A 26,845-nucleotide genomic window follows, 5' to 3' on the forward strand; every position below is an offset into this window, starting at 1 on the left:
CCAGAGGGTCAGTCCTAGCTGTGCCGTTGATGTCCTAGAACATTATAGGGGATATTTTACCGCCATGAGCCTGGGATTTATCTGTAAGATGGGAAGGCAAGGGTTTCCTTCTCCAGGCCCCTGACTGGGTGACAGTCAGGTGGATGCCTTTGTGAAGGTTCAATATGCCAAAAGATGCTTCCTGCCTCTGATGCACACTAGCTGTGTGACCCTGGGCAAGTCACTTAAACTGCTAGTGCCCCAGCCAAATCTTTACAACACTAGATTCAGAGAATGGGCATTGTTGAGGGGAATTTCCTCACCAAGAATCCTCCTTACTACTAAATCACAGGTCTGGACCAAAATACTGCCTCCCCCCAAACGAAAACAAACCCCAAATTCAAACCAACTCATCAAACAGTCTAACACCAGTGAGGCTGAAAGATTGCTTCACCAATGAAGCAAGAATCGCGTTGATAAAAACTCAGATTTCAATGTTTTCTACCCATGGTATCATTTGGCAAACCCAACGATTCCGTGAGGTCTGTAATCTTTGGTAAGCCATATAGAACTGTCCTAAGAGGGGAAAGGCCCAAGTCTAGGGCCTTCACCTTTGGCCTAGGTCTTAGAGGTAGCAAAGAGATCTTCCCCTCCCCACCCTAGCATCCCTCAGATGACCACCTAATGAGACTTCCCAGAATCCTCTGTACCTTGTCTCCTTGCCTCCCAGGGGGCCCAGTCTGGCCACTGGTGCCAGCTTCTCCCTGGAAAAAAAATAAGAATAAATATTGTAAGAGGAGGCAGAGTAGCTTAGGGTGCTAAGTGGGAGGGATATCCTTGGTTTAGGTTCAGGGAAAGTTCTTTTATGCATAAACTGAGAAGTTCATAGATTTAGAGCTGCAAGAGATGTTAGAGGCAATCTGGTCCTACCCCCTCATTTTACAGATGAGGAAAGTGAGGCACAGAGAGGTTACAGTGACTTCCCCAGAGTCACATAGCTAGTAAGTGATGAGGTGGGATTTGAATCCAGGTCTTCCTGACTCAAAGCCCGGCAGTCTTCCTACTCTTTAACACCACCTTACAGAATGCATTCTGGTTTTCTTGTGTTTGCCTCTCTCCTATGATGCTCTTAAGTACCATAAGAGAAGGGACCACCCCTCACCTCAATTACTGACTTCAGCACCTGGCATATTGGCCTGGACAAAATAAATGCTACATAAATACTTGCTGAATGAATGGATGACAAGAAAGAAACTGACCCTCCGGGTAATAAAACATTGGTCTGAGCGACTGAGGGACGCAATGCAGGTTTTATCTTAGGCACCTCATTTCTCCTTTCTGGGCCTCAGTTTCCTTTTTTGTGAAATGAAAGAACTGGACCAAATGATGTCTAAGGTTTCTTCTGCCAGTGGAATTGTACAGTTCTCTAAAAGAAACTACTCTAACTGGAAAAGCTTTCAGGGTCTTTGCATGTCTCAGATTGTAGCATTTATTGAGAAAAGGCCAGGGACAGTGGGAGAGGAAAGGGTAGTCTCTCTAAGGGAAAACTGCCCTTTCTTTGAGTTCAGTTCATCATGGGAAAACTCACCTTTGGTCCTGGCAGCCCCGGTATCCCCGGGGCCCCCGGCTCCCCTCGGCCTCCTCCAATGGCATTGCCTGTATCTCCTTTCTCTCCCTGTTGAAGACGCAGAATTATCATTGCTGGTGCAGAGAATGTTAGAGGAGGATGAGGGGGCAGAGGATGGAGGGGGAGGGCAGGGAGGAAAGGGCGTGAGGAGAACAATGCCCTCTAGTCCAAGAGCATGGGCTCTTTCTCGGATGCCAGGATTGTGTCCTTAGCATGTGCGGCTGCAGGGAGGGAGAATTTGAGAGAGCAATAAGCAGCTGGGGAGTGAAGAAACAGGGTGGAAGAGATACTCATCCGAAGGTGGGTCTACAACAGTTAAACCAGGAAGTGGCTACAGATTTCTCCGTGAGCTTGGAAAACCCGCATCCAGCAGGGATCTGCCCACAATCCCCACACGTTTCTAAATTTTCTGATCATCTTTCTTTTCCTCAGAACCCTTCAGTGTTTCCCCATAACCTCTAAGCTAAAATTCAGACTTATCAATCTGGAATTTTATACACTGACTTTATCCACCTTGTTTCAAATTTCTCCCATTTATATATTTTATCTCCCACACAAATTATTCTATTCACCATTCCTCAGCCTCAGACTTCCTCTCCCATCTTTGTGCTTCTGTACCTTCTCCACAGCAGGAAGACATTCCCTTTCTCTCTCTGTTGAAATCTTTTTCCCCCTCAGTGCCCAGCTCTGGCATGACCTCAGTTATGGGTGCCTCCTCCCTGATTCCTGTAGCAGAAAGGAATCCCTCCTCCCTCAGTTCTTCCTCAAATTTTCCACCTTGATGTTTCCTTTGCCTACCTTCTACCCTGTATTATGCTCATCTGCACACATGGCCAGTCCTCTTCATTAGGGTATAAGGGCAGGAACTGGGTTGTGTTGTATTTTTTATCACCTTCACTTAATAATTGATATTTTAATCACCAAGTCTTATGGCATTTTCTCAGTCTTCATCCTGTCCGATCTCTGCTGCATTTAACACTGTTGATCACCCTCTCCATCTGAATGCTCTCTCCTCTGGCGTTTTATGATATTTCTCTTTTCTAGTTCTTCCACCTGTCTGACCTCTCCTCAGTCTCCTTTGCTGGCTCTTCATTGATATCATACTCTCTGTAACCACAGGTGCTCCCCAAGATTCTGTCCTGGGCCCCCTTCTCTTATTTCTCCTCAATCTCTGTGGCCTCATCAGATTCCATGGATATAATGATCACCTCTTATCTATGTATCTAGGTATCTAGGTATCTATCTATCAATCATCTATCTATCTATCTATCTATCTATCTATCTATCTATCTATCTTATCATTTACCCATCCTTTTGTCTGTCATCTATCCATCCATCCACCCATCTATCTTCTATCTACCTATCCATTGTCTATCTATCTATCTCTATACAAATACATACTTTTACATACACATATGTGTATATATCTATATCTCCAGTCCTAGTCTCTCCCCTGAACTTCAGTCCCACATCAACTGCCTGTTGAACAGCTCCACATGCCCAAAGCAGAACTCAATACAAACTCTCCCCTCTTCCAAACCCCAACTATTTTGTCAAAGGCATCACAAATCTTCTAGTCTCAAAGATTTACAACCTTAAAGTTATCCCAGACTCCTCATCCTTCTTCAACTCATATATTTAAATATTTGCTAAATCTTGCTGTTTCTACCTTTATAGCATCTTTTGCATCCAACTCTCCTCCCTAATCCCATGGCTATGATTTTAGTTTAGGTTCTCATCGCTTTATGCCTAGATTATTGCAATAGAAGCCAGAGTGGGTTTTTGTGCCTCAGTCTCTAACTATTCCCCCCATGCTGACACAGTTACCAAAGTGATTTTCCTTAAGCAAAGATATGACGATATGCAGTAAACTACAGTGGCTCCTCCCCAAAACGCATGTATGCACAAACACATGTATACACACATATGTATAAACATACACGCACACATGCACACACGCATACATGCACAAACATGCACACTCGCACACACGTAAACACATATGCACACACGTATATACACATGGACAATGTACACACATACACACACATGTATAAACATATGCACACACATACATCTACCTATCTATTTATCCACCTATCCATCCATTCATTTCTATCTCTCTAATTATCTATCTATCTATCTATCTATCTGTCTGTCTGTCTGTCTGTCTGTCTGTCTGTCTATCTATCCATTCAAGATTCCTTTCAGCTGCAGGAGTCATCCATGTTTAGTTCTGAGAGCTCTTCACACCCTGGTCCCCCAGGTTTCTCATCTCATTATACATTATTCCCCCTCCCAAACTGTGATCTAGGCACATTAGATCTACTCCTCATGAATGGTACATATGCCATCTCCTGTCTCTAATTTTTTTTCTGACTGCCCTCCATGTCTGAGTGTGCCTGTTCTCACCTCAAGGAATCCCTCTCTTCCTTCAGGGCTCAGCCCGAGGACCTGCTGATCCTGCTTCCCCACCTCCAGGTTCTTCTTCCTTACTTGGCTGGCATCTAATTATTTTGTATTCCTTCTTTTCATGTTTGTTCTCTATATACTTATATGTGCATTTGTTGTCTCTCCCATGAGAACAGAAGTTCCTTCAGAGCAGAGATTGTTTTATTTATTATATCTCTATCCCTAGCATGGTGCCTGGAGGACTTAAGCACGCACTTAATAAATACTTATTAATGACTGAATGATTTTTTTCATTGTTGCATCCCCAGGGCCCAAGACAAGGCTTGACACGTAGTATTTAATAAAAGCTTGTTGAATTAAATTGTTTTCCCAATTCTCTGCTATTCTCTGCTTCTTTGAACAGATTATAAAATGAAGCTCCCCCTCCTGGCCCTCTCAACCTGGCAGAACACCCAATAAAGTCCACATCTCCCAGGGCTGATGAACAATCAACCAAGTGATCAACAGACATGCATTAAGTGCCTACTTGTTGCCAGCACTGAGCTAGGCAAGAACCCACCCATCAGAAGCTATTACAGACCTTCTGGCCCAGGAATCCAGGCAGGCCCGGGCTGCCAGCGCTCCCCTTTTCACCCTAGAGAAGAAATGCAGGTGGGTTAGGAGGTCAAAGGAAGGCATCATTATACCCAGAGATTCCTCCTGAAGGATTTGTCTTTTTCTCTCCAGAAGCCTCTACAGACTCATCCTCTAACCTCTGCCTCTGTTGTTCTGAGTTGGCCTTTGGCCTCTGACTACCAGCCGAGCCATGCCATTCCTTATCCATGGTTGTACAACTAGAAACCCAGGTCGTCTACATTTCATATTTCCACTGCTCTACATTGCCAGTAAAACCCACCACACTCACGGATTTCTCCCCATTCTCTCCCATGCCTGCCCAAAGTAAATTTCTTAGCCCCTCTACCTCTAAAATGGCAAAGGTCATCAATGAAAACGGATTGCCTTATGCACATCTGAGAGAGACACAAGGAGGGGAGAGAGGGAGACCGTGGATGGCAGTGTCCGAGGGCACGGAAGGACACACCGTTTCCTCCTGCCTTCTGATTTCCCCTTGACAATAAATAGCTCATAAGGAAGTCAGGTAATGCTAAGCAGCGACACGTAGGGCATCTCTGTTGTCAGCACTTGGGAGCTTTTGTCAAACTTGTCTCTCACTTCCCCTTCCTGGGGCTGCATGCACACACATGGAGGTCACATCCAAGTCCAATGTGGGTGGGAAGGGAGGCACACACAGAAGGGAAGGAGCCACACACAGTATCCTACCCTCTGCCCTCTCTTTCCTGGCAAACCTAGGGGCCCTGGCATTCCCGCAGCTCCAAACTCTCCCTTTGAGGCAAGGCAAGAAAGAGAGAGTCACTGATGACAGGACAGAAAAAATGGCCCACCCTGTGCTCCAAGGACTCAAGGAAGCACAGCATCTCAAAGCTGGAGGACCTCAGAAGTCATCTGGTCCAAGCCCACTAGTTTAGCAGTAATTCTCTACAGTCTCCCGTAAGAGATCAGCCAGCCTCTGTTGGACAACCCCCAGTGATGGAAAATGAGACCTCCAGCTGCTGCCCATGCTGTTAACTAACACTAAGTCTAAGTCTTCCTCTCTTCAGTAACCATCCGTGGTTCTCATTTCTACCCTCAGGATCAAGCTGAAGTCGTGCCATCTTTTCTCTCCTACACAGATTTTCAAATATTTGAAGGCAGTTGTTGCATCCACTTGGGTCTTTTTTTTTTTTTCTGTCTTAAACAACCCTGGTTCCTCCAACCGATTACTCCCTTCCCTCCTTGGTTTTTCACTTCCCTTTTGTGTGTAGTCTTCCCCAGTTAGAAGGTAGGCTCCTTGAGGGTAGAGATTGTCTTTCTTTATGCTGGTTACCATAAAGCACTTAGCATGGTGCCTGCCTCGTAGCAGTAAGTGCTTAGTCCTTCTTTCCCCTGTCTTTCCTTCCCTCCCTTCCTTCCTGCCTTCCTTCCTTCCTGCCTTCCTCTTACTTGTCCCCTTTTTCTGGATGTGGCTTATTTTGTCAAAGTCCTTCCTAACATCTGACACCAAATAATGTAACGCCTTCCTCCAGATGTGGTCTGACTAAGCTGGAGGGCAGCATGTTATCCTTTTCCTCATAGAGGACACTATGCCTTTAGTTATGTAATCAAAGGTCATGTTAGGATTTGTTTTTGTTTTGCAGTGAAGGATGGAAGTGGGAATAATGGATATTGTTTTGGACTTGAAGTCAGGAAGCCCTGAGCTTGAATCCTACCTCATAGTCTTACTCCCCATGTGATCTTGACCCTCTGGCCCTCAGTTTCCCTAGTTCTAAAAGGGGGTTGGATTCTAAGGTTTCTTCTGATGTCCAGTGGTGATCCTATGACTCATTGAGCCTGCAGCCTGCTAAAATCCATTTCCATGGCTAACAACGTAGATGGGGGCAAGAGCTCTTCTGATGAATGGGATTCAGAAAAACTAAACAGAGACCAACCAGATATGGCAAATTGAAAGACCTCTTGGACCTTGGAGCTTAGTACAGTGTGCAGAAAACTGCATTTGGAGTCAGGGCCTCTGTGTTCCAGTTGATCACTGTGTGATCTTAAACAAATCACTTCCCTTTTTCTGTGTCTAAGTTTCTTCTTTTGTAAAATGAGTTTGTTTGAGAACAAAGGATAAACAACACAGTTGTGGGACCAGATGATCTCAATGGCCATTTTAGCTTTAAATCCTATTCTGTGTTTATCTTGTCCTAAGAAATGCTTGTGAATGGGTTATGTGAAGCTGTTTCTGATTCAGATACTGTCCCCTGCATCTGACCCTTTCAGTTCCAAGATCCATATGTCTAACTCTACATGTTGATTTGTTCTCACTGTATTTTGGATCCCTGACCACCCAGGGCTGTTTTGGCAGTGATCTAAAGCAGGAAGGGTATCCCCAAACTGGGCAAAGTCTTCTCAGTATGCCACACTCAATCCAAGTCCCTTAGAAACAATCTAATATAGGGCTTCTTAACTTGGGGTCCATGGACACCCAAGGCATCTATGAATAGATTTCAAGTGGTCTGTGAACCTGGACTGGAAAAAAAGTACATGTTTATTTCAATATAATTGGCATAATTCTGAGAAGGGGCCTACAGATTTCACCAAAGAGATTCATCATACACACACACACACACACATGCACATACACACACGCACACATATACACACATACACACACACTCACAGACATCCTCCAATCTAATCCAACCATCTCATTCTACAGAAATAAAGGAAACGAAGTCTGGGAGAATGGCATTGACTTGTCCAAAGTCATACCCAGGCAGTATTGAGGCTGAATTGAAACCCAGGTCCTCTGGCTCCAAGAGTCTTGTCGTTCCAAGACAAGAGAGAGTGGAGACTGGACCAGGGGAAATTGGGATTATTTTGGGTTTCTTTACTCAAATGCTACTCTCAGCAGGGTTATACGAAGGGCCTGAGTCGGGAGTGGAAGAAGGAATCAGCCACCAGGATGATGCACTAGAAGCCACATGTGGCCAGATCAGTGACTGTGAGAGCAGAGAGAGAGGGTTTGCAAAAGACAAGGTAGAAAAATGGGTGTCTGCTGCCCAGCAGCAAACACCAGGTATTTTTCTGGGGAGGTCTAGAGCTACAGAACCTGGAATCTTTTGCTACCAGTGCCCACCCAGATATTTGGAAAGGACAAGAAAGTTCAGAGCAATTGTAGTAGTGGGGGGGCAGCCCTGCCAGGGAAACTTGAACCAGCCATGGCAATACCTTGGCTTCAGGAGTCTCTGGCTCACCCTGTGATCAAGAAGGATGGGAAAACAAGGAATGGAGGGAAAAAGGGAAAGAAATTCAGAGGCAGAGGCCTTTCATTTCTTTCCCTATTTGGGGATCTCCAGTCCTTCTGGCAGGGGCAGGAAGATGACAGTATCCTAGATTTTGAGCTGGAATGGCCAGCTGAAATCTTCCCATCACACCTCTCTCATCACACAGAGGAAGAATCTCAATCACACAAAGCAAAGCAACTGGTGCCAATTCCCACACACAGTGAGTAGCAAAGCCAGAATTTCAATCCGTGTCCTCTGATCCCCACATGCAGCAGTGCCCCCTTTTTCAGTACCAAGAGGAGGCCTGGGGTGGTTCTAGCCTGGCTGTGAGTCAGCTGAATTAGAGAGGAGAAGGTATGTATGAAGGAAAAGAGGAGGTACAGGGCCTATTTGGATCAATTTATATGAAATGAGGGAACATACGGAAATATTTGGAAAACCTTAAGGCACGAGTGCTCACTATCATCCTCTTGAGTTCAGATCTGACTGTGTGACCCTGGGCAAGTCACTTCCCCCTGTTTGTCTCAGTTTCCTTGTCTGTCAAATGAGCTGGAGAAGGAAATGGCAAACCACTCCAGTATCTCCACCAAGAAGATCCCAAACAGGGTGACAGTCAGACATGACTGAAATTACTGAATAACGACGATAGCATTTACAAATATTATCTCATTTGATGCTCACAACAACTTTGAGAAGTAGGTGCTATTATTAAGCCCATTTTTACAGATGAAAATACTGAGGCAGAAAAGTTAAGTGACTTGCTCAGCGTCATCTTTCTAAGGCTGGATTTGAACTCTGGTCTTCCTGCCTCCAGGACCAGCGTTTTGTGCACTGCGGTGCCCCCTAACTGCAGTGTGCTTCCTCCTCAGCCAGCCTGGGAGGCTGGTAAAACAAGTATTATCATTCCCATTTAACTGATGAGGAAACTGTGGCAGAGAAAGGGAACATGGGAAAGCCAAAGGTCACCTAGGAAGTAAGGGACTGGAATTTGAGTTCATTCAGATCTTCAAGGGCCCTTGACCACCCTGTCCTAGCACTGTCTCTGGTCTTACCCCTCCCAGATGAAGTTTTAAAGTCAAACTGACCTTCATCCCCAAGGCAGTTGTCCCTGGAGCCCCCTGACAGAGAGAAAAGACAAGAACATTTGTGGGAGGAGGAAGAAAGACAAATGAGAATGCAGAACATTCACACCATGCATATGCCTCTTGGAGCCCTGTCTCTTCTGGTTTCCCAAAGCTGGCTACCCAGGCAGTCTGCCCTTCCCGCAGTGGGTCAAGGTGGGGGGCAAGGCTGGGTTCCCCATGGGGTCCACTGAGGGGGGAAGGGAGTACCATACAGAAAAGCCAGGCAAGGTTTCTGGGGAGGATCCATAGAGTCTGGGGGAGGGGGATTCTCTCAGTTCTCAGGGAATCCCAGTGAGGGAGTCAGGGCAAAAGAGAGAAGATGAGTAGTTAACCAGAAAGCTACCAGCTCCTTCTTAGACAAGTTACCTGGGACTCTGGGATTGAAAAAAAGGAAAGACCAAGAGAAGGCTAGGAAAAATGAGCAAGCCAGATCTTTGGGGATCTCCTTAGAGGTCAAGGGAGGGGGATGAGAGCAAGGTGAAGCCTTCAGGGAGAGGGCTCTGAGGAAGAGATAAGAATGACTAACTCTTTTCTAGCAGGCTTCGGGGCATAGGAGGTGATTTCCTCACAATACTATGGAGGGAGACACTATAGTTACTATTATGTCTATTTTTCAGATGAGGAAACTGAGGCACAGAGATGAGAAAGTAACCTGCCCAAGAACATACACAGCAAGTTAGGATCAAAGCAGGGATCAGGTAGTGAGGGAGAGAGAGAAAAAATGCAGGGAAATCAGCAGAGCTCACTCCATTCTCCTGAAAGATACCTTAGGTCCAGGCCTTCCTGGCATCCCGGGCATGCCCCTCTCCCCCTGAAGTAAGAAACGAGAAACAAGAGTGAGAATAGAGGCATGGGCATTGGGCACCAAGGTCCACCAGCATCAGTGTGAGGCCCTGACCAGGACAAGTCAAGAGCATTTTTGCCAGAGACAGCCAGGGCCAGTCCCTCACACACACCATGATCTTAAGAAGAATTCACATTTCTATGGAGACAAGACTGCAGAGCACTTTCCTCTTGGCCTGCAACACAGGATGGGCAAGTGTTATTATACCCACTTTACAGGGGAGTAAGTTGAGGCTCAGAGGTGACAAAGCTAGGAAGAACTGAAACCAAAATTCAATGCCAGATCCCAAGAAACTTTCCACTGTGTGTGGTCGAGGGTCTTGTCAGGCCCCAGATCCACTTTCAGGAGTGGATTACAGCACAGTCTGTAGGAGGAAGAAGAGGAATGAATCTAGGGCCTTAGATTCAGAGCTGGAAGGACCTCAGATGCCAATCCAGTCTAACCCCTTCATTTTACAGATGAGGAAACTGAGGCTCAGAAGAGCAAAGGACAGAGCATTCTTTCCACTATACCAAGAAGGGGGAGGGGCAGGAGACTGAGGCAAGCTGCTTATCCTACAAATTTCCTGGAAATTTAATGTCCCCAAACACCAAGTAAGCCCTCCTTCAAACCACCATGGTGCTGTCAGTTTTAAAAAGGACTATCCTTACAAAAACAAAATGCTAAGAAGCTGGGGCAGGTATTAGAATGCCCACTGTACAGATGAGAAAACAAGTTTGGAAAACCCAGCTAGTATGATCAGAATTTGAACTCAAGATCTCCCATTCCAAACCCACTACCGAGTTGCTGGAACTAGGCAACAACAGTTTTATCTTATTGCCTGAAGGCTCTTGCAGGCTGGTCCATCCCACAGGGCATCTGAATATCTGGGCATTTGTCCAGGGGTCTACAGGGCCACCTGCATTTCCCCAGGGTTGGGGGGAGGGATGAGTCATCCTGGCAGCTCCCCCTCTGCCCTCTGTGCCCCCACTGACTTAATAAATGCTTTTTGACTGATTTGACTCATATCATGGGAGCTTGCCCAGTCAACTTGGTAGAGGCTTCCAATTCCTTCCACATCCCCTTCATCACCTACCAATTTTTTAAAAGTGGTAGGATTGCTCTGATGTCAATTAGGGGAAGAGATAGAATCAGTTTTCCTTTTCTGAGGGGATAATTTCTAAGCTGGAGAGATTATAGTAATTTTACAGATGGGGAAACTGAGGTCCAGAGAGGGGGAGGACCCCTTCTGGCAATTGACAGAAGTCCTCTTTTCTCCAAATGCAGTCATTGATCTCCTACTGTACAATTATCACCAATTATTTTTTTTTGTTGAACAGGAGAAAAAAGTAGCAGTGGAGGACAAGATGGAGATGAGCAGGTGACAGTAGCTCAACGTTTCCATGCATTGAATTCTTACAACAAACCCATTCTTCTACCCATTTTGCAGATTAGGAAACCAGAATCTGACCATGCCACTCTCCAGCTCAAGACACTACAATGCTTCCCTACTGTCCTTAGGGTAAGATACAAATTCTTCAGCTTGGCACCTAAAGCACCATCTGGCTCTGGCTTTTCTTTCCATCTTTCCCCTTCATCAACTCTATTGTCCATTCAAATCTTCTGTTGCTCATCTATAACATCCCGTCTCTCATCTTGCCTTTAAACCAACTGCCCACCACGCCAGGAAAGCCCTCCCTCTTCATGAAACCTCCTCCATGAAGCCATGGCCAGTGCCCTCCCTACTCCCAAGATACTTGTATTTATCTGTATCTGTACTTCTCCCAGACAAGCAGTCAATTTCCTTTGGTCTTCACATCCGGTCTGGCACTGAAGTTGACTCCTTGTCTATCAGTAGTTCAGCCAGGAGAGGAATACAGCAGAACAAGGTCACCATTCTTTGGGTAGGAAGCCCCCCAGGGCCTGACCCCCAATTTGAGAACTGTGGGCTAAGCCAATGGACCTGTCATTACTGCCTGTTTCCTGAAGTGCTTTTGCAGCTATTTCCTGTGGCCCTCCCTGAGTCCCTGCCTCCTCTCCCCTTCACCTCCCCTCAAGACAATGACAAGGTCAGCAGGGTCTATGGGAGGAGGTAAAGCAAGACCCCCAAATAGCTTTCATGGAGTCTCAATGACCTCTTCACCCCTACTTGCCTCTCCTTCTGGAAATGACCAAGTTCCTCTAAACCACATTTCAAAATCCCCTCTAGACCACTGTGGGAAGGAGGGAGGTTTCCCAGCTTGACTCTGCTTGCCTCCAAAAATTCTTCCTTCTTCCAAAATAATGTGTATTAGAAATAATCTGCCTAAAGCACAGGTGTGACCATGATGTTTCCTCCCTTAAAAATCTTCAGTGGCTCACTATTATCTCTCACCTATAGTGCAGGAGATAGAGCACCGGGCCTGGAATCAGGAAGAGGTAACTTCATGAGTCCAAATCCAGCCTCAGCCACTTCCTAGTTGGGTGATCATGGGAAAGTCACTTCCTCCTGTTTGCCTCATTTTCCCCATCTGTAAAATGAACTGGAGAAGGAGATGTCAAACCCCTTCAGGATCTTTGCTGAGAAAACCCCCAAAGGAGTCACAAAGAGTTGGATACAACTGGAACAACAATAAAATACAAATGCTTTGGAATGGTGTTTGAGGCCCTTCCAAAGTCTCTCTCTATTCTCCTTCACATACTCTCTATTAAGCAAAATCCAGCAATTGTAGATTAACATGTATTAAATACCTACTATGTGCCAGGCAGTGCTCTAAGCCCTGGGGATAGAAATAATAAAAGGAAAGATATCTGAACAATTCACTGACCCTTGATCTCAATCTCAATCCAAACCCTGAGCTTTTGGGTCGGGGATTCTAGATGGTGCAAAACTTGGAGTCAGGAACACCTGAATTTGAATACAGAGTCACAACTCCCCTGAGCCTCAGTTTCCTCATCTGTAAACTGTGATAATATAATGTTACCTAACTCATAGGATTGTTGCAAGGCTTAAAGAAGTTAAAACATTTAAAGTACTTTGCAAACTTTAAAGCGCTATGTAAACGCTACTATTATTATTATCAATATTATTATTGTCCACTGCCTGCAACCAACCCCTTACTCATCTCTGCCTGTGGAAATCCTGACTCTCCTGTAATTAGGAAAACCTGAATCTAGATCTTGCCTCAGACACTTACCAGCTGTGTAACCCTGGGCAAATCACTTGACCCCGTCTTTCTCAGTTTCCTTACTTGTAAAATGAGAATAAAAACAGCACCCACCTCCCAGGGTTGTTGTGACGATCAAATGATATAATAGTTGTGAAAATGTCTGGCACATAGCAGGCATTTAATAAATGTCTGTTTCTTCCTTTCTCCAGTTCAGGCCACCTCCTTGAAGAAGTCTCTTTTGAAGTCTGAAGTTGAAAAGTGACCTTTCAAATTATTTTTAAATTTTAACCCTCTCTTTTATCCTACTCTGCATCAGACTTGTTTGTGTCCAGGTGATTTCCCCTCATAGTAAGTTCTTTATTTTGTTTCCCTTCAGATCTGTGGGTTTTTTATTTGTTTTGTTTTGTTTTTGGTGTAGGGAAGTCCCCAGTGAGGAAAATCTCTTCTCTGATGCAGATTGCCCAATACTTTGCACCTTAAGAGTCCTACAGCGAGTGCTGAGATATAAACTGACCAAACAACATGCATCAGAGGCAGGCCTCGAACCCAGGTCTTCCCGGCTTTGAGGCCAGCTCTCCTACCTACTACGCCAGGTTGTTTATCATTAGTACTATTATAATTATCCTAACTAATGTTATTATGACCAATACCAAGGACAGCTGACTTGCAGAGTGCTTTGTTTTGCAGAGGATTTTCCATACGTTCCGGCTTTTGATTTTCCCGCACTGCTGCTGTGAATAGCTACTAAGTATCTGAGCACGATTTTTTGAGACTGGGAGCTGTATCTTGTTTCATCTTTGTTGCCCTGGAACTCAGCCCAGGGTATGGCGAAGGTTTGCTAAATGCTTGCTGAGCTGATTTGGAGGTTACCAGAAGGCTCAGAAAGAGCCATTCTAAATTGCGCCTTTGAGATCAACCTGCAGACTGTAAATAGCGCCTGCCCCATACACTGCCTGCTCATCTTTAGTCAATATTTCCTGAATGCTTCTTCTCTGAGGACCAAGGGGATGGTCCATCTATCTACCCGGGAGGGAGCTAAGAATGAGCCTGGCCCTGTGGTCCCATTTGCCTGCAGTGACCAGTAGGGGGAAGCACAGGACCTTGGTTGGAGACCCCATTATCCTTGTAGGAGGTCTGGTCCCAGGCTCTCCCCCCTCAACTTTTCCCACTCCCCCATCGCACTTGCCTCCTACAGCCACCTCTGGCTCAGCTAGAGCCGCACAGGTGGCCTGTTGATGGGGGGAATGTGGCTCTTCCTAACATTGTTCCCTATCTGGTCCCTTGTCCAGTGGAAGTTGGGTCAGCAGGCTCCCTAGACAGTGTGGATGCCCCTTTTCTCATGGGGATACCCTGCAGACTCTTCAGGTCTATGGGATTCCCTGAAAGACCACTGCAAACTTATTCTCCCCTCCATCACAGAGATCACAGAGAAATCACACATCCCTGGGAACCAAGATGGGGGAAGGAGGGTAACTAATCAATATGATCTAATCTAAGATCCCAGCATCCTGGAATCCTGAGTCTAGAGAGAGGGCACTGAGAGGCCAGGAGTCCAACCTCCTTATTCTACAAATGAGGAAGCTGAGACTTGTAAGGTAACATAACCTGTCCAAGGTCATACAGGAGGGGATTTGAACTCAGATCCTTGAACTCCAGAGCGAGTATTATTTCCATAGTACCAAGCAAATTGACTTGGCTCTTTGCTTTTCTTCCTTATAAGAAAAGCAGAGGCAGCTGGTGGGGCACTGGAAAGAGGCTGGGCCCAGAATCAGGAAGATCCGAGTTCAAATCTACTTCAGACCCTGATTAGCAGTGTGAACCTGGACAAATCACTTAACTTCTGTCTGCCTCAGTTTTCTCTACTGGGGATAATAAATTCTAAAAATAATGAAATGGGAATAAAAATAGCACCCTGCCTTCCAGGGCTGTTGTGAAGATTAAAAGTGAAAATATTTGTAAGGTGCTTAGCACAAAGCCTGATATACAGTAAGTGGTTCATAAATGCACATTCCCTCCCTCTTCCTCCTTTCTCTCACCTTTTTAGGTTGTCAGGGGTGGGAGTGGGGGAGGAGAACATCGAAACTATCATCATTTAAATTATCTTTTAATTTTCAGTGGGTTTTAACTGGAGCCTGGCCTTGAGTCTCAGTCTTTACTTGGTTATTGTTGACGTGACCTTAGGGCTATTGTTTCCCATCTCTACTTCTCAGTTTTTAATTCTCTGTAAAATGAGGGGTCTGGACTGAATGTGACTTAATTAATTCTCCCATCATTGTGAATGGGTGCAGGCTGGGTGCACCAGCTGTTTGGATCTTGTTTTTAGGTAGGAAATGGAGAAGACTTGGGTAGTGAGGAAGTTTCTGGCTCCTTTCTCCAGTTCTTCACTACTCACTTTTGGCATGCCCTGCCTCCCCCCCCACCTCCCAACTGCTCTGGGAATAAATGCTCCACAGAAGGCCTGGGGGCCTGCAGCCAACCGCAGCTCTGCTCTCTGGGCTTTAAGAAGCAATCGGTCAGGTCATGATCCTGAGTACTTGGAGAAGGTCTGTTCTAGCCACTCCTATGGAAGTGTGGGCGGCTAATTCTCTCAAGTCCACTTAAATCTGTGGTGGGATCCTCTCTCTCTCTGGGTTTATAACAGTCTCTGGAGGCTTGGAGAAGAAAATGTCCAATCTGAATAGAGGCACACATGCCAAATGTGCTTATGGTTAAGGGTAAAGGAAAGGGTGGGGGTGGAGAGAGAAAAGATAGAGAAGAGAAGGGGAGGGAAAAGAAAAGAAGAGAAGGAAAGGGAAAAGGAGGGGAGAGAAGTGAAAGGAAGAGAAAGGAAGGGAAGGAAAGGGAAGGGAAAGGAAGAGAAAGGAAGGAAATGGAAGGGAAAAGAATGGAAGGGAAGGGAAAGGCATGTCAATAAAACCTCTGAGATATATATGAAAGTGTATGGGAAGATGTGTGTGTGTGTGTGTGTGTGTGTGTGTGTGCGCATGCGTTTTCAGTCATTTCAGTTGGGTCTGACTCTCTATGACCACATCTGGGGTTTTCTTGGCAAAGATACTGGAGAGATTTGCCATTTCCTTCCCCAGCTCATTTTACAGGCAAGGAAACTGAGGCAAACAGGGTGAAGTGATTTGCTCAGGGTCACCCAGCTAGTAAGTGTCTGAGGTCAGTCTTCCTGACTCCAGGTGTGGTACTCCATCTGCTGTATCACCTACCTGCCCAAGATGAAGCCTGGTAAAGTGGAAAGAACATGGGATTTGGAATCAAAAGACATAGTTTCAAATCCTGATGGTACCCTCTGCTACCTTTATGTTTTTGGGAATGTTACTTCCGCTAAAATAAAGGGATGAGACTAGATGACCTTACAGAACTTCAGAGATGCTCTGTCATCCAAGGATGTGAGCTTAGGTTGGGTTGTGAGAGGTTTAAGGTCTAGAGTGTCCAGGACTTGGTGGTGATGGACTAGGGGAGTACTGATGTATTCTTTCTTCCTTGGTCAGATCATATCTACAGTACTGTGTTCAATTGTAGGTGCCACATTTAAGGAGGGATGTTGATAAGCTGGAGAGAGTTCAGAGAAGCAGAAATAGGATGAGGACGGGCCTAGAGTTCATGCTGTATTTTAATCACCTGAATAAAATGGGAGTGATCAGCGTGGAGAGGAGAAGATTCAGGGTGGGGGCCAAGGGGAGGGACACTATAAGTGTCTTCATGGATCTGAAGGGTGGTCAGGTGAAAGGACCATTGCATTTGTTTTCTGTGTCCTCCCCACCCCATGTCAGAATAGGGGAAATGAATGGAAGGTACAAAAATACAAATTTAAATTCAAAATCATTGATAACCTTCTCATGTTAAGAGCCGTCCAAAAGTGGACCAGTCCTCCTTGGGAGTGGTGGGCAGAACCTCCATGACCACTTGTTGGTTGGGTCCTCATTCAGGAATGGTTTGGTGTAGGTGGTCTCTGAGGCCCTAAACCCTGTGACCCAATGACCTTGGGAAAGCATAGGATAACAGAGGGAATGCTGGGCAGGGCAAAAAGACCGGGGTTCAAGTCCGATCTCTCTCACTAATTTCCTAATTTCTCTTCTCTTCTGACTCTCAACTCCTTCAATCAAAGAACATTAGACTAGGAATAAATCATCCATAGGGTCGCATCCAGCTTCAACGTCTGTGATTCTGTCAGCAGGCAGGGTAAGGGCCTCTTCGCAAGTTTCCGCTCATAAAGCTTTTTCCCATGACATGTTTTGACATGAGGCCCCGTCTAGATGTCTCTGATTTTCCATTTCCTACCTAAAAAATTTTCCATCTACAAAGGTTTAATAGCAGGTCCTTCAGAAAAGTCTTAACAAAGCCTTCCCTGTACATGCATCCAGGTCTTGGGGCTGAGAACAGTAGCTATATTACAGATGTATTGGAATATCATGCCACTTGTAACCTCTGGGTGTAGAATCTTCCAAGGTCAGGGCTTAGAAAATCCTTAGTTCATTCAGTCCAAACCTCTCATTTTCCAGAGAAGGAAACTGAGGCCCATGTGAAACTTCCACATGATTGAAGGTCACATCATAAGTGAAATTGGTCTGCCTTTGTGGAGAGTGGATTTACCCTCACAAGAGTTTTTGAAGCAAAAGAAGGTGAAAAAAACAAGTTGGTCAGCTGCAATATAGAGGAGACTTATTCCAGCAAAGTCTGGAGTCTGAGGCCCTTACCATCTCTAAGATTTTATGAGAAAGAAACTGCCTTGTTCAACATCACAGAGCTGACATTCAACAAAGTCCCTGAGTCTAAATCCTCAGAGATAAGAACATTAGATTTGTAGGGATCTGGCCTTACTATGTATCTGTGTGACCTTAGACAAATCACTTCATCTTTACAGATCTCAGTTTCTCTATCTGTAAAATCAGTAGGCTACACTAGAATTCTCCTTCTGGCTTGACATCCCAGGATGTTTTGATTCATAAGAAGGGGCCCTGTGAACAAGGTTGTATCAGGAAACAGCCAAATTGAACAAACTCTGACTTCAATGGGCCCTCTGTCTTGGGACAGTTCCAGATGGAAAAGGCTATCCTTCATGGAGATGACAGGGAGGAAGGGGCAAACTCCATGATGCACAAACCCTCGCACGTTTCTCATCCTGTGGGAGAGACCGGCTAATGGGTGATTTATGGTTGGGAGTCCCTGCTGTTCCCTGCCCTGGGAGGGTGGGGATTGGGAGGAAACCCATCAAGGAAGGAGGCCTTCAAGGTCAATGCCAGAGACAACTTACATTTCTATAGCACTTTAAGGCTTATAAATCACTTTCCCCACAGCAACCCTGTGAAGTAGGTAGTGTATTATCCCCATTTTATGGAATAGGAAATTGAGAGTCAGAGAGACCAAGGTGGAAAGAATCTTAGAAGCCCACTTAGAATGAGAAGTCCAATTCTCTTATTTTACACAGGAGAAATTTGAGACCAGAGAGATTAGTGACCTCATAAAAGCCATGTAGGTAGTAAGGGTAAGATTTAGGATTCGAACCCAGTTCTCTTGACTACTGGTCCAAGGCTCTTTCTACTGCTCCTCAGTAGAGACAGCTTGAATGAACAGCTCTAGTGGTAGCAAAGGGGGCTTTCAGAAACAGGCCCTCCTACCCACAAATAGAAAAGCTGAATGGGAGCCGTGGGGGCCAAGAATGCTGAGGTTCACACAGACTCATTGTTCTCTGGAGTGGAAGAGGAAGGCTGGACGGAGTCTGGGAAGGCTGGAGGGGAGGTGGCCAGAAGGTTTGTTGGCGCCCCTCATCCCCCACCCCAAACGACAAGAACAGAACAGAGTGTTCCGGTGAGGGGCCCCGTGAGTAGGTGCTAGGGCCTGCCCCTCCCCCTCCCCTTCCTACTCTCCCCCTCCCCCTTCCAGAGCCTGCTTCCTCTTGCTTCCTCACCTCTGTTCCCTTCCAAGGATGAGGGAGCCCCAGTCTCAGCTAAACCCCCTAGTTTTCCTCTAATTCAAGAGAGGAAGTGATCAGTTTGATTGAAGATGACAGAGGGAATTACCTGGGCAAAGAGCCCTGCCCAAGGAGGCCAGAAGTTTGCGGGAGCTTTGCTGCCTTTTAATCTGAATTGAGATTAGTCAGTCTTGCTGCTGGCTCCAAGCGGTGACTCCAGATCTAATGTGCAGAGTCTTAAGCAGGTGCCAGGAGGCATCAAGATGGGGGCTGTCCACAGAGCTGAGCAGGGGCTTGGATCCTCTTAAAAATACCCAAAGACTCTGCCTTTGCCTGAGATCCTGGTCCTAGCTCTTACTGTGTCCCCTTTGTTTTAGGTGATTAGATGCGAGAACCTCCATTTTGTGGATGGGGAAACTGAGGTCCTCCGTTTGATGTTTATAGCTTAAAAACAAGTGGATAAATACTAGAAATATTTCTTTCCAGACCTAGAGGAGGAAATGGCGAAGTACTCCAGTATCTTTGCCAAGAAAGCCTCAAATGGGGAAGAGCACAGTCGGACACAACTGAAATGACTAAACAACAACCAAAAATCATGGGACCAAGTCATGTAAGCAAAATGTGAAACTCTGGTCAATGTATTTATGGTAGGTACCAGAGGCACTGAGAGATGAAACAGACCACAGAGACCATCTAATCCCACTCGCTTATTGTATAGGTGGGGAAACTGAGGCAGAGGAAAATCAAGTAATTTGCCCAAGGTTCTGTAGTAATGTTGGAAGATTTGGGCTTGAGTCCTTTCCATTGCACCACTGGGGCCTTAGGGAAACTAATGAATATAATGGAAAGAGCCACTGGCTTTGGCTTAGGGGGCACTTAGGGTCAGATTCTAGCTCTGGTCCTTACTGGGCAAATACATTTTGCTCTCTGTTTCCTTCTTTGTAAAATGAAGAAGAGGGGAGCTGTAATAGTCAGGCTTGAGGGTTGACAAGGATTCTGGTAGCTCTGGTAACCTACACATTTCTGAGGCTTAGGGCTTGGATTAGGGTGGGATGTAAATAATGCTTCCACTATCTGTGAAGACTGTATAGTTCATCTACCCTTTTGTATCTGGTTGGTTCTTGTCTATGCCCTTCCCCTAATGTTCTCTGTAGAACCTACCTAAGGTACCGAAGCCTCCTCTAGTTCTCTCAGCATTCTCTGGGCTCTTCCATCTGCTAGTCCGCGATCTAGCCATACGGCTCCTCTCCCAGTCCAACCCCGCCATAAGCATTCATTTCCTATGTGACCTTTTAAACCTGAGTCATCATGGATGACCTAAGCTGCAGCTGGCTCCCACTCACCATGGGCTTCTCCATCGCCCTTTGGGTTACCTGCACGTTTGACTCCCCACATTTGTATACATCACTAGAGCTCCATCTATTCATCAGTGCACAGTGTTCCTTTAAACCAGGGGTCATTCTCAGCTCCTGAAGAATCCATCTGTCCAGGTCCCTCATGGAGTCCTGGACATCACCTCCCTCTGTCCTTCCTCCATCTGGGTAACTTGTCAATGTCCTTCCTAAAACATGGGGCCTCAAGGGCAAAGCTGCTCCAGATGGGGGCTGACCAGGGCAGAGGGCAAGGGGACTGTAGCCTTTATTCATTTCTGCCAAGTCTTGGGGATGGGGCCCCCACCCCATCTCTTCTATATGTTGTCTTCTTTTCACTCACACAGATGCCATGGTGGCTCAGTCTCTCATCACCTCTCTCCTAGACTGTCACAACAGCTTCCCAGCTTCTGGTCTCAAAAATTGTCCCTCATGCAGATGCTAAAAGAATACTTCTGAAGTACAAATCTGACTGTGTCATCCCCCTGCTCAGACCTTCACTTGCTAAAAGACAAACTTAGTCTGGCATTTAAAGTCCACTTATGATGTGGCACTGCCAACTTTTCTAGGTTTATTGTACTTTTCTCTCCTTTATGCTCTCTATATTTTGGCCAAACTGGAATCTTGGTTCCCTGAACTCAGTATTCCATCAGCTACCTCTGTGTCTTCATGCCCTTATACCTAGAATGGACTCTTTCCTTTAGGGTCACTGTTTTGATAAAATGAATGTTTTTTGAGACCCTTCAGTTGGGACACATTGCAGCCTAAAGCTTGATTGCTGTATCTAACTGATGACTCAAATGGAACTTGTGGTCCACTAAGAGTTTCCAGATCTTTTTCATCAGTGATCCCCACTATTCAGACATACTTTCCTCATCTTGTACCTGCACAGCTGATTTTTTTGGATCCAAGCACTGAACTTTATACTTCTCCCTGTTGAATTTCCTCTTATGAGGTTTGGTCTCTTGTTTTGGCCTACTGAGATTTTTCTGGTCCCAGATTCTCCGACCCACCATGTTAACTATTCCTTCCAGCTTCATGCCATCTGTAAATCTGATAGGGATGCCAATTATGCCTAATGCATCTTGGGGCTGATTAGAGGACTCACTGATTAATGGTGCTTCCCCATACTGTAATAACCTCTCACTTCAAATGCATTGCACACATTGCATGCCTTTAAAAACGAGTATTGATACAGTCAGAGATAAACTGTTGCCAGCCTTTCAGATATTTGGAATTTACAGTCTGACGATATACTCCAAGCCCCTTGAAAGCTGGCCAAGGTTGTAATGTTTTAAACATACTTTATGTCTCCTAACATATTTTAAATAGATTGGTATAATAAATTGTGATCAAATAGACAACACATGGGTGCATAGCCATACGTGTGTGCGCACGTGGCTGGTGAGTCAGGAGGATCAGTTAGCCCAGGGAGGGAAGGGGGAGCTCGAGCAGGAGTCTGTTTGGTGCCAAACCTCAGCTTTGATCTCACTGTGTTGGCGGAGACCTGACATATTGGCTAACTAGCCTTTGTGAAAATAAAAATTGCCAGACCTGTCCTGTCCAACGACAGGCGGGGGTGGTGATGGGGAGCGGGGAAGGGAAGGAAGAGGGAGGGACATAACAAATCATTAGTCAACTTCAGAGACTGAAAAATGCCTTTGGTAAGACCCAAATCCCACCCAGCACAGGACGTGGGGAGAGTCATGGGGGTGAAGTGGAAAGAGTAGCAGACTATCAGGGAAGATATTCAGCCTCTTGGCTCCATTACTGATTAGCTGTGTGACCTCAGTTTCCTCCTTTATCCAGTCAGGGGGTTGGCCAGCTCTAATAGTTTTTTATTCTTGGTCAAGTTACTGGGACAAGTTACTACCTCTGGTGAATCAAAACCCAAGGGACTGGCTATTTCACAGGCATCTTGTGACCACCACAGTTATATGGCAGCAGCCTTCCCAACACCAAGAGAATGGCCACTACTAATACCTGGCTTCTCTTCTCACTTTTCCTCCATCCTCTCACCCTTTTTCCTCCTAGGAAAGAAATAAATTTTGGGCATCTGGGTGGCACTATTAATAGAGCACCTGTCCTGGAGTCAGGAAGACCTGAGTTCAAATCCAGTTTTAGACACTTGACACTTACTAGCTGTGTGACCTTGGGAAAGTCACTTAACCCCAACTACCTTACCTTCCCCCCTCCAAAAAAAAAAAGAAAGGGAAATTCTCATCACTCTTTTTGAAGGCATCCACCTTTGCGATGGCAGCCGCTTTTGCCTTCCTGGTCCTGAGAGAAGCCACAGAGGAAGAGAAAGAAATAAAAGGATTTACAACAGAGTAGTACAGGGTAAGAGGGCATGGGATCCTCATGCACCAGATCATGGACCAATCCATGCTCAGAGGCAATGCTATGCATGTCATCAGGGAAAGGATAAAGTAAGAACTTTGACAATAGAGGTCTACCATATTCAGTTCAATTCAATTTAACAAGTAGCTCCCTGTTATTCACTCTCTATAATGGATCAGTAGCTAGATCTCTTTTCTCCTCACATCTAAGTCCATCTCTCTTCTTCTCTGCAACTCACAGGTTACCATCCCAGTTTGAGTCTTCATCCCCTCTTGTGCAGACCAGTGTCATAGCTTTCTAGCCAGTATCTCTGCTTTCAGAGTCTCCCCTCTGCAATCCATCCTCCATACAGTTTCCAAAGGGATTTTCTTAAAGTCCAAGTCTGACAATGTCACTCCTTAGCCCCTACTGCTCTTTTCTTGTTATTGTTCACTTGTTTCGATTGTATCCAACTCTCTGTGACCCCATTTGGGGTTTTCTTGGAAAAGATACTGGAGTGGTTTGCCATTTCCTTCTCCAGCCCATTTGACAGAGAAGGAAACTGAATCCCAAATGAGATTTCAGGACTGTGTATCAGAGCTGGAACCTCAACCCATTTCTCCTGACTTCAGTTCTTGGGCTCTTTACACCACTCTATACTTTTCTCCCAGGAGCCTTGATCTGGGTTGTGTTCCATCAGAATTCTGGGGCTAAACCAGAACCATCAGAACACTTAAATCTTGTGGGAAGTTGAAGAGGTAGTGTGCCATAATGACAAAGAACACAAGATGAGGAGTTGGAGGACCAGTGGGCATCCAAGCTGTGCTCTTGACCCACTGTTGGGCCTTGGACAAGTCCTTTCCCTTGTAGGGGTCCTGGTCTCCCTATCTGCAAAATACAAGTTGGATCTGATGGACTTTGAAGCTCTAGATCCTGGGTGTCAGCTATAAATCCTCATCAAGTCTTCTCCCCCTGAATAATCTGCCATTCTCCTTGTCCTTCTGTCCATTTCTTCCACAGCATTCTTCTTCTAGACAAGGGGGATACTCATGGGCATGAGGCCTTTGGTCCCCATGTTCCTTGGTCCCATCTTCTTCAACCTAGCTTCTTTCTTTGGGTCAATGGAGATTCCCCTTGGGACTTCTCTTGGGGAGTCACAAGTTCATATCTGATATTTGCCTTTCGCTGAACTAAGGTGCACCCTCACCCAAAGCCAGAGAATTCCAGAAAGGAGCTCAGGCACCATCTAGTATGGCCCCTTCTATGACAATTCCAACAAATGCTCTCTTTGCCTGCAGACTCCTAGTGGAAGAGAACTCACTACCTCTCCAGGTAGCACACTATTCTTTGACAACTCTTATCTTTGGAAGTTTTTCCTTATCTCCACTCTAAATCTACTTCTTTACAGAGTCAGCTTTTCTGGTTCTGCTCTTGGGGGCCAAGTAGAAAAAGTCTAATTCACCTTCTAATGGAACAACTTTTGAAATACTATAACACCATACTAGGTTGGTCAGACAGGTCCTAGTAGATTAGAAGTAACCAAGACCTCCACATTTATGGAGTTATGTCCTTTCTCATCACTAGATTTTGGGCCACACCAGGGGGTATATTCTCAATGGACCTCAAAGGCCCACAAGATACTGTGTGGATAAGCCAGCCCCCCACCCAGCTGCCATTAGCAGGAAATGGTGATTCTGATGGTGGATACACATGACTCCCAGGTGCTACATGCCATGGTGGTCACCTCCTAGCCCCAGAGCCCTACTCCCTCTGCAAAGGGCCAGATGATGCTAATGGGAAAACCGACAGTTTGCAGAAAGGCGAGGTAGTAAATTTTGTGAGCTTGCATGGAGGGATCCACGGGGGCTATAATTTTCACTTCCTGACATAACACAAACTTCTCAGTTTATGCAGAACTAATTAAAGATCTCTCAGGCCTCACTAATTCACTGCCTGCCTTCCATAAAACGCTGCAGTGACGGGAGCCCTCCCTGTTACGGGGGTGCAAAGAATGCATGTCTCTGGCACTCTCCTCCGTCCCCCTCACATTCTTTCCTTGTCCTCCATGTCCCTCTTACTTCCTGCCTCCTTTCTTAAAGGTTCCCACTCCTGGAGGGTCCCCAGGATTACCCTGAAAGTCAGGGTAATTCCCTATCAGTGCCATGGAGAATGGGCAAGGTTAGGAAGAATGGCATGTTTCAGAGAATTGGAGATTCAGAGAGGGAAGGGACTGGAAATATCCCTCAGAAGCAGAGAATTTGAGAGTGGGAACAGATCCCAATACTCTTCTAGGTCAATCCATACATCAAAGGAATAGCTACTCTAACATGCAGACAAGAAGATCTCTAAGGATGGAGAATCCATCCTCTCTCAATCCATCCAATCCATTTTGCCATAATTCTAACCAGCAGAAATTTTTTCCTGACACCCAGCCTCAATTGCTCTCATTTCAATTTTCACCCAGAGTTCCTGGGATCTACCCTTCTAGGCCTATATAAACAATGCCAATCCCTCTTCCAAATAACGGTCCTCTTAACACTTGAACCTTGAACACTTGGAGCCTTCTCATCTTCAGGCTAGCCAATCCCGGGTCCTTCAGCCAATCCTGACCTGGATCCTTCCCCACCCTAGCTGCTCTTCTCTGAACACTTCTCAGCTTATCAGAGTCCTAGTTAAACCAGAGCAGAATATAATACCCCAGATGAGGCTTGTTGAGGGCAGAATACAAAGGGATTGTCATAATTATAATACATTTATAGTGCATTTAGGTTTGGAAAGCATGTCATATATATTATCTCATTTTATCCTCACAACCACCCTGGGAAGTAGTGCTATTATTAACCCGATTTTACAGTTCAGGAAACTGAGTCAGGTAGAGGTGAAGTGACTCCCAGGATTATTGTGATGATGAAATGAAGTATCATTTGTAAAGTATTATAAACCTTGAGAGCATGTTAGCACTTTTAGTAACCCTCTTTAATAAGGAAAACTTGGCAATCCTGTGACAAAAAGTGATCTGTCTCTCCATCGCTAGCCCTTGTCCCAGGGTACTCTGAGGCCTCATCTCCTTCATTTGCACAGAGCTTTCTTCCCAGTCACTCTGGGAGGCCTGTAGTTTAACTGTTATCACCCCCATTTTTCAGATAAGACTCAAGAAGTGCAAGCCACTATTCTTCAATCACAAAGCCAGCAAGTGTCAGAACCTACCTTATCACCCCAGGCTCTGGACTCTAGGTCCATCCATCACTCTTTCCACTACACCACTGTCCTCTCAAATTCTGGAGATTACTGACTCCATCAAAGACTCAGGCATCATCTGCCATTATGCGTGATGCCATAAGCCCAGAATGTCCAAGCTGGAAAAGCAATCAGATGTCACCCAGTCCTGTCTCATTTTAAAGATGAGCAAACTGAGGCCCAAAGAGGGCACACAGCAAGTGAGTCATAGAGAAAGAAACAGAAGCTACTAGGAGCCAAGACTCCAAGTCCAGGCTCATTTCAGTATACCAAAAGTGAGGGAAGACATTGGTGAGAGTGGGGGGATAGTGCTGAGGTGATGTGAGAGTTAAAACCTCTCAGTACTTCCAATCAGCTGGTTAAACATCATCCGTAGTGCTGGTTTTTGAGTCTTGGGCAGTCAACACTGACTTGCCTCAGGACATTTAGTAAACATCTGCTTTAGCTTGCCCCGTTTGCTCCCCCACACTACCCATTCCACCCACCACTATTTGCCCCACACATCCTTCCCCCTGACCTTTCGTCCATGATATCCCTGAATTCCGGGGTCTCCCTGCCAAGACAAAGAAAAGACCATCAGGATGATGATGCTCATGAACAAAGAGAAAAGTCGTTTATCCAGTGAGCCAGCCCTAAGCTGAAGACTCTGATGACTGCCCGCCAGAGATAACCATGTGTTTTTCTCATACAGCGCTTGGCCCCATGGACCCTTGAAGCTGGAAGAGATATTGGGATGCCTGTGGTCCAACCCGTATTGGGGTGCGTAGGTCACCCAGACCTTCCTGGAAGAGTTCCAGTGCCCGGGCATGCACAGCTAAAGCCTTGTCTCTTTGGAAAAAGCTGGAATTATTGTGAAGTTTTCTATCATATTGAGCTGAAATCTGCTTCCCTGCGTCTGCTCCCCCATTGCTCTTAGTTCTGTCCTTGGGCCAAGCAAAACAAGTTTAATCCTCTTCCACGTGATATCTCTCTCCTCCCCCCTTCTCCCACTTAAGTATTTTTTTCTGTAAACTAAATATCCC

The 26,845-nt window shown here is 45.7% G+C and overlaps 1 protein-coding gene across 18 annotated transcripts in view; it reads right to left on the reverse strand.

The window, feature by feature from the left end:
* Positions 1–26,845, reverse strand: part of COL13A1 (collagen type XIII alpha 1 chain) — a 225,864-nt gene that overhangs the window by 66,668 nt on the left and 132,351 nt on the right. For 15 of the 18 annotated variants that reach the window (XM_072628741.1, XM_072628735.1, XM_072628736.1 and 12 more), the window contains 6 exons: positions 26,341–26,376; positions 9,775–9,819; positions 8,970–9,002; positions 4,599–4,652; positions 1,568–1,654; positions 690–743 (listed from right to left, as the gene is read on the reverse strand). In XM_072628741.1, the coding sequence (XP_072484842.1) occupies positions 690–743; positions 1,568–1,654; positions 4,599–4,652; positions 8,970–9,002; positions 9,775–9,819; positions 26,341–26,376 (309 nt within the window). The remainder of the gene's footprint in view (positions 1–689; positions 744–1,567; positions 1,655–4,598; positions 4,653–8,969; positions 9,003–9,774; positions 9,820–26,340; positions 26,377–26,845) is intronic. The other 3 variants (XM_072628732.1, XM_072628738.1, XM_072628745.1) reach the window with 3 other exon arrangements.

This window comes from Notamacropus eugenii, chromosome 1 (assembly GCF_028372415.1).
Source record: "Notamacropus eugenii isolate mMacEug1 chromosome 1, mMacEug1.pri_v2, whole genome shotgun sequence".
NCBI classification, from domain to species: Eukaryota; Metazoa; Chordata; class Mammalia; order Diprotodontia; family Macropodidae; genus Notamacropus; species Notamacropus eugenii.